This window comes from Pyrgilauda ruficollis, unplaced genomic scaffold (assembly GCF_017590135.1).
Source record: "Pyrgilauda ruficollis isolate IOZ18807 unplaced genomic scaffold, ASM1759013v1 scaffold2, whole genome shotgun sequence".
In the NCBI taxonomy this organism is placed as follows: Eukaryota; Metazoa; Chordata; class Aves; order Passeriformes; family Passeridae; genus Pyrgilauda; species Pyrgilauda ruficollis.
The window spans coordinates 3,649,669-3,662,136 of NW_024519206.1; the positions used below are offsets into that span (position 1 = coordinate 3,649,669).

Consider the following 12,468-nt stretch of genomic DNA (forward strand, 5'->3'; position numbering starts at 1 on the left):
CAGCTGTTTAACTCAAAAGCCATGGTTTTGATACTTCAGAATACTAATTACACAAAAACATCTGAATCACAGAATATGGTGAGTGGGAAGGGACCCACAAGGATCATCAAGTCCAATCCTGCACAGGACTGGTCCCTGCACAGGGCCATCCCCAAGGTGACTGAACAATGCCCTCCCCACCAAGAGCCTGAGGGCATTGTCCAAACACTGAACTCTGTCAGACCTGGTGCTGTGACACTTCCCTCGGGAGCTGTTCCAGTGCCCAACCACCCTCTGGGTGAAGAATCTTTTCCTAATATTCAGCTTAAACCTCCCCTGACACAACTTCAGGTTCTTCCCTTGGGTTCTGCCACTGGTCACCAGAGCAAAGAGATCAGTGTCTGCCCCTCCTCTTCCCCTCATAAGGAAGCTCTAGACTGTGATGAGGTCTCCCCTCAGTCTCCTCTTCTGTAGGAGGAGAGAAAACAAACTCTGCTTCTATTTATTTATAAGGTTGGCTAATAACTATGGCCATCTAGCTACACAACATCTACTGTATTCTAGCTTTGAAATTAAGTTTACTCTTTCAATCCTTCAATTACTCTAATCATCAAGTCCATAAAAATCATAGTTGTAAAAAGCACATGTATTACTCTTCTGATAGGTCCCCATAATTGCAAAAATAACCTTTAAACACCCTGAAATTTTTAAAGTGATGGATTTTTTTTTAAACTAGACATTAAGAGTTGCAGTGTACATTATCTTCACATGGGATTGATTCACAGTGGGACCTGAAGACTGGAAAATAATTTAAAGACTGCACCCTTTAAGTGTAATGTTAATACCCTTCAAGGAAAATTATTCTTTGAAATTTCTGTTTTGAAAAGAAGACACAATCAAGTTCCAGCTATATTATTTGTGGCTAATCTCAATATAATCTAACAATAGTTCTACAGATAGCTACAACTCTAGGACTATTAATGCCAGCTCACCAAAACTTGGACCTTAGCAGATGAATTTAATTCTGTATTCAGGCAGCTTCTATCAGATAAGATATGCTGGTCAAAAAGCATTTAATGAGCTTTAAAATGCTCAATTTCTACAGGATTTTTCTTCAAATTACAACATGACATTAACTATTTGCCTCCCTGATCAGTTTATTTTGCATCCAGACAATCCTGTCCCAGATACCCAAAAGAGCTGCTGGAGTACACTCATTATTAGCTTTCTGCAAAGCACTGCACTTGACAAAAAGGTGACTTACAGGTCTGAATAAATATTCGACTATGTTTCTCTCCATATTACATCAAATTTAATCAACCAGTTGTATGCGATAAGATGCAGTGTTAACATCTTTTTCCATCATTTGCACCTGGTTTTCACCAAAGAGAACCAGTAATAATGCAAACAACACTAATAGGGCTGGGAAGGGTTCACCTCTCCTAAGGACAGTTTGTGGAGTGAGAATTAACAGTCTCAAGAGAGGTTACATGTTCTATTCATTGCAATCACAGTCACCTAAAATATTAACAGTATGAATGCCAAAAATGTGAAAAGACTACAGAGATGCGCAGAGTAAAGAAAATTTGCCACTTAAGAATGGAAACACTAAAACAGTCACCAGTTGGGGTAGCACTATTTACAATAAACTTAGATTTCCTAAGTTTTCCAAATATGATATCTGGGTTATAAAAAAAAAACCCAAATCAAACCAAAACAAACAAACAAAAAAACATAACAGAAAAAAAAACTGACACAAATACAAATCCCAGAAAAGGTCTAAGGTGTCTGTTCTCAGAGTACCCTGCTTCCAGGTCTGGTCCAGAGCCTTTGAGATCAGGACTTCTACCAAAGCGATAAACAAATGTTATTGATGCTAACGTGGACTGGCTAGTAGGGAGCAAGACCAAGGGCATGTGAAGGTCATAAGTTGTAAATGCAACAGTAACCTAAACAACAAATGCATGAAACCTCTCTGTAGCTTTGTTTTTCATTTTGACCTTTACACATTTTAATATGGATAATTCATAAAATGACAGAATGCTTAACAATTCACATCTGTATCAATCACTCAAAAACTACCAATCAAAGGAAAATAAAACACAATTATCACACGGCTCTCAACGTTCCCTCATCTTCAGCATCTGTCATCAAAGTCATCCTCCTTTAATTTCCCACATTTCTGAAGAGTTAGGATTTACTTTCTCAGAGTTAGAATTTCACCAGCTGCCTGACTCCTACAGACTAAGGCTGCAGTCTTCTTCTGTGAGTAGCGTTGAGATAAGGCTGATGGGCACTTTAGAAAAACATGCAGGGACCAGCTAGGCTAATCAAGGCAAAACCCACCACAAACTTGCCTAAAGCAAGTGGCAGTTACTCCTTCTACAGCAAAGTCAGGTCACTTTTGAATACATAAATAAGCCAATCAGAGACACATCGTTAAAAAAAACAAAAGCAACACAATAGTAGAAACCATTCGCAAGGGAAGGCTGATTTTTAACTTCTGCTTCCTCAGAAAAATCCTTTTAAAAATATTCCTATCAGTCGAGGTATCAGCCTATACCCAGAAAATGGGACAAAATACTTTAAAAGAGTTTAAATATTTAAAAGAAAAATTATGACAAAGCTTTCTTGGTGTTTCAGTTCCATTTTTTACTTTCCTTCTTTCAATTTAAATTTTTGCCCACTGGCACGTAAGTAACTAGTGGGTAATTAGTTGACCAATTAGTTCTACGACAATCTCACAATTCTGCCCATGCAATATTACAGTTACATCCGCATGGTTACATTCTTGCACCACACCTCCTACCTTCAGGGAAAAATCCCTACAACCTCCATGGCTATCCCAGCATGAATAATGGCTGACAACAGACAAACCACTCACGAAAAGTAAAAACCCTGCCTTCTTATTTCTCTGCCAAGCAGTGGAAAATGTAAAAGTATCTATAAATGCACAGCAGTAAATATTCCTATAGTGGTCACACTAAACAACCCTTGACAGGTTTCCAGCTTAAGGTATTTCTATGCTCAGTGCCATCCACATAACTCTTTAAACTGCTTTGCTGTGAACTGTACTAGGGAACTGATCTGATCTGATGCAAACAAAACCAATTTATATACACTAAAAAAGGAAAAATAAATTGTGTCACTTTTTTCCCGGTCAGTTATCCATTCCAGTTCACTCCAGCACTACCATAGGATTGCCACTGAATCGTTACTTAGTGAAATCACAACTTCACAGCTACCACCAGCTTTTAAAAACTGCAGTGACCTGGCAGTTCAGGAAACAAACAGGTACCTCTCCACACCAACCCAACCAACAGAAGCAAGTTCAGCCCTGGCATCAGAGCAGAGAACAATCAGCCCAGCACCAGGAAGGCAAAGAACCAGTCCTAAAGACCTGGTCTAGCCTAGCCTTGGCTTTCAAAGAAGAACCAGTAAGATCCTAAAGCTATGGAGTAGTGATGATACTAAGATTTTAGAAGCATTTTTAAAAGGTCTGGCCGTGTGGGCACAAGTCTGCCCATCTCAGTGCACTCTCTACAAATAAAACTTGTGTTTATGTATTTACAAACTCCACTTTGCTCAGCCTCTGAGGGTCTGATCCATTAGCATGTTCCACTACCTCTAAACACAGCATGATGCAAAAACCATTCCATTTGTACAAGCAGAAAGTCACATGCAATTTAAGGTTTTAGGATTCCAGAAGTCTCGTCAAGGTGCACATCCAGAACTGTCGCAGCCCTGATTTGAGCATGTACAGACATTTCAGACACACTGACCACGAGCCTAGCAACCACACATGCAACACGTCTAATGCACATTGGCAGTGAGCACCAGGCTGCAACCCTCCGAAGCTGTGGCAGCTGGAGGCATCGTTCATGCAAAATGCATCAACACTGCTGGCAACAGAGAATCCAAATCTTCCCCCCTCTCAGCTGGGTACGATAATGGCTAGCAACTGAATCAGGTTCTGGCCCACACCTCTTGCCCCCAGTCCTTGTGTTGCATTATAACAACACAGTGCAATGGCCCTGCCTGAAACAGAGGTTGAAACCTCTGTTTTAAAGATCCTCCAGGGACTTCCCTTTTCTTCATCCCTATTCTTTCATATCCCACTGGCTACCTTAGATGATCCCTAGTGAGCACACTGGCTGTTTTGGTACCGATTCCTGACACCTCTGGTAGGTTTCTTAATTCCAAAGTCAAATGGATAAAAAAGTTAGGCATGGAGATGCCAGTCTAAAGAACAGCAAAAAAAAAAAAAAAAATCTTTTTCTAAATTGGTTTTCACATGGCCAGAGTGTAAGGCAGATCTTCAAGGAGACTGGAAGAGTGACCATATCGGTCAGCACAAAAACACTTCTGGCAGGCTACCTAGGCATGCAAGACACCATGAATATATGAATCCAGCAGCTGATGTTTAGGGATCTCACATGTATCCAACAAGAGGAATGTGATTAGTCCTGCAACAAGCTGCATTTCTTGTGTTTCTTCTCTAAATGCACACAGTTTGGTGTACATGCAGTCACTTTGCCACTCTCTCTCTCAAATGTTTCTTTTTTCCTCTTCAGAGGAAAAGAAAAATGCCAACAACCCATTCCTTGTGAGCAATTTCATTCTTTAACACACTGGATTTTGTTCAGGTCAAGTAACATTTTTAGTAAAGAATATAATTGCAATTGCCTGTTTCTAAGATCTTGTAAATAGCATGACATTATTTTAAAAACTGCATTTACAGTGTTCCTTTAAGTGTTTTAACACAGCTTCAGTTGAAATTGCTTTATTCCAAAGCAATTGAATATAGAGTATTTTTATAATGACCTTTTTGTCTCTCTGCAAATAACTGAGATACAGATACTTTCCAGAAAGAGAATGCATCAGAAAACATGCAACCTTACGTTTTACTAGCCATAGTTATCTAGCACCATAAAACATCAGTTACTGAAGATTATGCTGTAGCTAAAGCAAAACAGCATGATTAGCAGAGTCAAGTAGTGCCTAGAGGCCTTATGCAAGTTTAGGTTTGGCACCATACAAACACACAGGCTCTATTCAGTATGGTAAAGCCATTCTACAGCCAAAGCAGAGGCAATTCCATAGATCAAAAGCAAAAATTAAGCTAAAATTCAGCAGCACATTCATTCCATCTTCCAGGATATACAGTATCACATACCTCCTTGTCATACTCCTTGGACAACATAGACAAATAAAATAGATATTGGCCTAAACAAGCTGGTCAGAAGACACATTGTTATCATTCAGGGCTGTAAGCTTGTTTACATTACAGCTCCAGGAGGAGTGCCTTTAACATGTGGTTTGAGGCACACATCGAAGAGCTCCTCTAACCTCCTGTGACACAAAGCTGCATAGAAAGAGTAGATTATTTCCCGGTGTGATAAAATCCAGATAACTTTAAATACTTTTCAGTAGGCATCACAAAAGACAAGGTATACACATAACTGCTGGATCCAGTAGCCCTCTCCTAGGCTATACATGAAGCAAAGTCACCCTGCAATTCCTCTTACAGGGATACCATAACGGAAAGGACCAAGTTCCAAAAACTTGCCAAGACCACTGGCAGTTGCAACATGCAATGCCATCAGTACCTAACATATTGAAGACATAAAGCAAACTCTTCCACCACCTCCTCTTGCCCCCACCTTGCTCTGATAAGAAAAGGTGGGGTCAGAGAGGAAATAGTAGTACAAAGACACAGGTAAACTCAACTGAGACAAAAACCCCACTGTAATAAAGCTTCTTTTTAGGGTATCTCAGCGTCCACTGCAGCAGAGAGCTGTATGGAATTTTTCCACGGCAGAATTGCTCCATGAGTGTCTTTCCTGGGATTATTCTTCCCAGTGCCAGTGGGCCCTGTTGCATGCTGTGAGTCTTGTGAGACTGGGACTCAACCAGTTCTCCTGGAGGTACGCATCATAAACAAAGATTTATGCAGCAAAAGAAACCAAACACATAAACTATGACAGGCAGGACAGTGGAGTAAATGACTTGGTTTCTCCTCTGTTTCAGCTGCAGTCATCAGTCATGCTGCTTTGTACTTAGAAAAGGTCTGAAGTTATCAGCGCTCATACAAATTCAATGTCCCTCTATCAAGCAAATTCTGGTCTCTTAAGAAATCAAGATGCAGTAATAAGTCATAAACAGCATAAATACTTCTTTTTTTTTTCTGAGGGGAAAGTGGAAAGAAGAGTCTTATGATACACATATGAATTTACATATTTCTGCACAGATCCAAAATATAACTACGCATGAGCAAGCACTGCTGGACCTGTACTGATTAGCAACAGGACTTTCCATGTGGATATTACATAGTGCTATCACATCCAAAAAATTACCGTGGTACCATTAAGTGCCATAACACTATTAAATCTATAGTACATAAACTCAGTGGTGCTTCAGGGAAACAGATTGCTCTCTCCTTACTCACCAACCACTTTTCTCTCCACAACTGACCTCACTGAGTGGCTGGAGCCTGTCCACAATGGACTCCTCTCCTTTCATGGACACAGGAGCCCATCAGGATGCCAGAATCCCTCACCTCTTCTTTTCTGAGGGCCCACCAAATCCATGTCCAATGCAATGCAATTCTTCTCTTCCATTTTGCTGGAGGAAGGGAAGAATGGCACGATTGAAGGCAAGAAGAGTGAATTTTATCTGTTCCCAGGCACACTCCATGCTACTGCTAGCACAGGAAAACGAGCACGGAAGAAGGAGCTGAACAAATAGGCAAAATGGAGCTGTATGATGCACAAAGGGACACACTAGGTGTGCATGGCAGCAAAATAACCAAAGTGGCATGGTTGTGTCAGCATCTAATAGTTTTGACGTTGTTTGCAATCATGTTTATTTAGAACTGCATTGCCACTGCGCCTGCATTTGAATCGCTGCTTACCCAAACCTCACTAATTCACATCATCCTGGGCACGCACTGGATCGCTTCTGCAGATAAAAAGGTTTGTAGAGGCAGGGCCAGTGGTGTCAACCCTCACAGAACTCCAGTTAGTACAGCTGAGGTGATGCATCTTGCAGGATTAGGGTGTTCAGTGTGAGATGTCTGACTGTAGTAACACCAAGACATATAAGGAGCCTCTGCCTGGGGACTAACTATTTTTGGTGTGACGGGATTTAGGATTTTAAAGGTAGAAGTGGCAGTAACCAGAAACAACATTTAGCTCCACTGATACAGCTTCCATAATAAACAGTTCCAGAAAAACACAAGAGAAAAGAGAATTAAAAAAAAAAGTTAAATACATGAAAATTGCATAACCAATTTTCTTTACCTTGCATTACAACTATCCCAAATATTGTCACATAAGTCAGCAACAAATCTCTTGTTACATTATTGATGTGGTTATGACAGTCTTAGAAAGATTTACACATGCACTTAAAATTAAGCATGCAAGCAAGTCCCATCGGGTACTGATGTAAGGTTCATGCCTTCACTTGAACAGTCATTTTACAATTAGCCTTTTTAGCATGCGATGTCTGGGTTCACTTTGTTCATAAGACAATAATTTTAAAGTAACTTATACATTCTGAGTAGCATGGGCAACCAGTACGTGCCCAATGGATAAAAGTTTACACACGACACACAAAAAAACAATTACATTAGAAACAGAGATATTCTGCAGTATTTAAAAATCAACTCCTGTATCATTATTACACTGTTCAATTACAGAAGTTTATTCTATCCACATGCTATCCACAGCAGAGGTAAAGTTTAATGGTGTTCACGTCCTTCCATGCTAAGCCACTGTTTTTACAGTTTACTATGCTTCAGTTTCTCTATCAAAATTATTTGAGTTCGGAATTTTCATTAATGCATTTTTTAACTGTTTTGAATGTAGCTTAGTGGTCATGAAATATAAAGTTTAAAAATATTATATATACTAGCTCCCATTACAAATACCAATTCCTGACCTTAAGTTGAACAGACAAAGTAGCATAGTAGCAAAGGCAAAATCAACTACAGAAAGAAGCCTCATTGAGACATACCTTAGGACCTCCCACTGAAAATATGTTTATATTTTACCAAGCAGTAGAACTTTAAAAAGGCAGCAAGTCACACTTTGCACATGCATGAGACAACAGCTACGCCCAGAACTCATAGCAGAATAGGGATCAAGGGTAACTGACATCCACTCAACACAAACATTTAATTTTGCTGTAAAATACACACCAGGTGAACAGCAAGGGGCATTAGCTAGACTATGTAAATTGTCTTTAGAACTATCTGGCTAAAGGGCAGAAAAACAACATTGTGATTGCATCGTTAAACACTCAAAATTAAGAAATAAGCAGGACACACTACGTAAAGCATTAGTGCTTTGTACCTGCATTACCATAAAGATGTTCCACATAGCCTCTTCTTTTGCACAATGCAGAAAAAGAAGCCAGTACCTGGGATGGTAATTTAATTACCAATGGGGTAAAAATCTACTGGAAAATCTCACCTCTGGTTTTTAGTGGAAATTTGTGTGAATATAATTTATAGTGAAGTTTTCCCAAAACAATTTCAGAAAATGTTTTCAAAGTTTAAGAAAAGACACTGATGCGTAACATACATTGTTTAAAATGCTGTGTAAGTTGCAAACATTGAGCTATATACAATGAAGGAAATTAAATGGGGCTGTAGTGTCCATTTCTTGATACCTGAGTGCTTAACTATGCAGCCTTAACAGTACCCCACTTGGGTTTTCCTTTTGAGAGACTGCGTTTGCTTAATATGTCAACATTTGAAATCTTGCAAGCAAAGACCAATTACATTCAACCCCAAAGACTCATATGCCTAAAAGGGTATAATTAAAAAATTAAAAGAAGCGGTCATGCAGGATACTGGCAAGGAAAAAGTACTAAAGAAATTTTAGAAAAAGCATTTAACTCACCAGTCCATTGTTTGGCTGAGGTGAAAAAGGTAAACATTACTGAGATGCATCAGTGAGGAAGTTAGAACACAAATCAAGGCCCGTGCCTGCAAGCACATGTGAATAACTTCAGGCCCAGAAGCTCTTTCTGTGGCAAAGTTATTCATATGTGTGCTTGCAAAACCTAAGCTTGGATGTTACCCTCAAAGTACAAAATGCAACTTACATTTTGCTACTGACCTCAGCATAAATAGAAATTTACCTGTATTTAACTGTTTCAACTGACAAAGAAAAAAACTCCCTTGAAGTCTCACAAGGTAATGTAATTAATCCATTCTAGCTGCTCACAGTTCTAGTTTGTTTGTTTAGTTGTTTGTTTTTAATGTAAGTCTCTCAGAATGTGTTTAGGCTTACAAACCAGAAGCCTTCCTTGGAAGCTATGTGAGGACTGTACACCCTGGGGTACAGAGCTGTATCTCTGCCTTGCAATGCACCAGGAATGCTTATGACATGACAATTAAGCCATTATTCTTTTTATTGGGTATCTCTCTGCCAAGCCTGATGTAACCTGACATATACAATATTCAATTACGTGTCTCTCAAAGTGCTGAGCCTTTCCTTTTCCTTATGCTTGTGTAGATTTTAGGGATCTGAACTGTGTAAGAAATCTAGCTTAAGGAAGAAGGAGACCATGCAAATGTGTAGCATGGAGCACACGCGTCTACCCAAATAGATAAACACTAACTACACATAAAGTTTTTTAAGTATATGTGACTAGCATAGGTTAAAATGGATTGCAGATTACAAACCACTGCTTGGAGAAGAGAAAATAAGTAAAAGGTTCAAAAACCCAGAGAATAGAAGACTTTTAAGTCTTTGAACACCAATAGTTTGGTAAGATGTAACTTGTGTGTATGGACCAGTGGGCAATCAAAAATTTTTAAAAAGGCTAGATAGGTCAGCTGAGATTCACAAATAGCGAACACAAGATTTAGGATGACTGTTTTATATACACTAGCAATGAGGAATCAAATATTGCTCAATCCACTAAAAGAGCATGCAGTTCAGATAACCTACATTCTTACTGAGAAAGGTGCTGACCAAAGCAACTATCATATCCTAGCTGAAATAAAGGAGCACACAACTCTGGCCACACTGAGCCATGCTTTGAGCTGTTTGGGGAAGATTTGTTTCCTGATTTTTCCTCAATATAAGTTTCATCACTGACTTCAGTAAAAGGACATGGAATAATTTCTTTTTGAAGTGTCAGTATTCAAATATGAAACCTAATGAAAGTAGTAAGTTTTGAAACACCAACACTACATCTAATTTTATCTCCCTTTAGATATGGCCTTGATCCAGCTAATGGCTAATTTCTTTTCTGGTATGGGAATATATTACTAGTTGATTAAATTACGTATTTTAATTTGTTTATCCTTCTGATCAGTAAAAAAGCCTAAATAGCAGGTATCCACCTGACAGGACAGCACTGAAAAGTAAAAATAATTGGAAATGATAGCCAGATGTGAAAACAGAAGGTTAAAAAAAAGTACATGGAGAAAATGGGAGAAAAAGCAGGAAGGGACTACCGTGCTAAGGCCTGCAAGCAGGGCAGGGCCAACATCTGTGCCCACTCCGGGAGCGGCCAGTGGCCGTCCCGAGAACCCGCTGCATCCTCCCGTCCCTGCAGCTGCGTGTGTCCGCATGTGCCACACGTGCGGACGTGTATCTGTATGCATCTGTACACTGTGTAACGAGCGGCACAAGGGGCTCTCACTGAGGCACTACTGGGCCCGAATGCGCTTGGCGGAGCCGGGGCCGGGCCAGGGCATGGGTGCCCGGGGGGCAGCGCGGGGCCTCGCCGGGGAGAGCGATTCCGGCGCCGACAGCGACACCGGCATCGACACCGGCACCGACATCGGCCCCGGCCCCGGCCCCGGCCCCGGCCCCGGCCGCGGGAGGCGCCGTGCAGTGTCATTCACGCCGATGATGCATTGCAAGGGGAGCTCAGGCCCGCTGCTCCCGGCGCGGGCAGCTGCGGATGCTCGCCGCGCTGGCACACAGCCCCGCCGGCCGGGGGCCGCCCGCTGCCCACCTCCCGCTCCCCGGGGCCGCCGGCGAGCGGCCGCCGAGCCGCGAGGAGGAGGAGGAGGCGCCACCTCGGGTTTCCTCAAGGACAGGCCCGAGGTCAAACCCGGCAAGCGCCCCGCCGCGGCCCCTCCCCCGCCGCCCCCCCCCGCCCGCCCGCCCGCCGGCGGCGGTGCCTTACCTTGGCAGCCATGCTGTGCCCGGCGCGGCCACCCCTTCCCGTCCCTTCCCTTCCTCCGCTCCCCTCCCTTCCGACCGCGGCACGCAGCTTCCCCGCCTGCGCACCAGCCCGCCAGCGCCGGCCGTCACCGCTCGCTCGCACAGGCGAGGATGGGGCGCCGCCCCCGCCCGGCCCCGCCGCGGCCCCGTGATCGCCCGGCACGGTCCGGACCGGCCCTGCGGGCTCCGCGCTGGGCGCCGGGCGAGGCGGCGGGAGATGCGGCCTCGGGCGGAACGCCGGCGTTGCGGGGCGAGCACCGCCTCATCCCTGTGAAGGGCCCGCTTGCCCTCCTGGCTGCTCCGCGGCCACGGCTGCTGGCCCAGCGGGCGCACGGGCACTCCGAGCTCTTGGGGCCCTGCAGCCTCTCCGCCCGCTGGGGACGGTGACCGTGTCACCGGCTGGTGACTCGCGCTCTGACCCCGGGGGATGCCCGGGCGCGTTCGGAGGACAGCGGGGCGAGCAGCGGAAGGATGCCAACACCTTCACATCAAACTCTTCTGTCCTGCCCAGCGCTGCTTTCTTCCCCTCAAGACAAGCTGCTGTTCGAGGGATGTTTCATCCAGTTGCCGCATCCCCAGCCATCATTCTGGGATGTCCCAAGAACGAGCTGTGCCTTCAAACCAAATTTTGTCAATGCCGTGCTAGTTTCTAAGTCAGCATGAAGGTGACACACAAGCAGCCCCGCCGCAGTCCAGGGCTGTACCCAAGACGACCACAAGTGTGGCACGCTGAGCCTCACGGGCGGCTCGCACACTGCCTAGGACAGCCTGCCCGGGCATGTCCGGCAGTGCACCGCTGGGGATGCCGGCCTGTGCCTGCCTCCGGGGCTATCGTCAGGCTGCCAGTGCCCGCTCTGGCTCGTCCGGCGCTTCTGGGGGGATTTTAGGATAGACTGGGATTGGCAGTGGAGGCAGGGAGCTTGCCACGTGCATGTAACTAAAAGGTTGCTTGCAAGAACAGCTCCAGGGCAAGTTTTCGAGTTAATAATGATGTATCAAGTTAGTCATAGCTTTGAGGTAGATATTTCAGCACTTTCCCTTAAACTGAGTTGTGTAAAGATGCTAAAAAGACAAAGGATCTCGGAGACAACTACTGCATTACAAACCAAAAACAATTAACTCTTTGATTGCTATTAGTTGTCCTAGAGAGAGACAGCAGAGGAATGATAAGGATTCCTAAATGCATATTCACCTTAGAGAAGGTGAAGGTGATTTCTCTTCATCTTAGAGAAATTGTAAAGATTCATAAACATATGTTTGGGCAAACTGTAGTCTCCCCTGTGCCCCTTGGAAGTTT

General features: G+C 43.4%; 1 protein-coding gene across 2 annotated transcripts in view; it reads right to left on the minus strand.

The window, feature by feature from the left end:
• The window catches only part of SLC25A13 (solute carrier family 25 member 13), a 98,271-nt gene extending 87,059 nt beyond the window's left edge, over positions 1-11,212 (minus strand). Inside the window, exons 1-2 of one of the 2 annotated variants that reach the window (XM_041466699.1) lie at positions 6,454-6,563; positions 5,156-5,344 (exon numbers count right to left, since the gene is read on the minus strand). In XM_041466699.1, the coding sequence (XP_041322633.1) occupies positions 5,156-5,182 (27 nt within the window). In that variant the 5' untranslated portion in view covers positions 5,183-5,344; positions 6,454-6,563. Of the gene's footprint in view, positions 1-5,155; positions 5,345-6,453; positions 6,564-11,133 lie in introns of those variants that run through there. The other variant, XM_041466700.1, reaches the window with a different exon arrangement.
• Between the last annotated feature and the right edge of the window lie 1,256 nt (positions 11,213-12,468).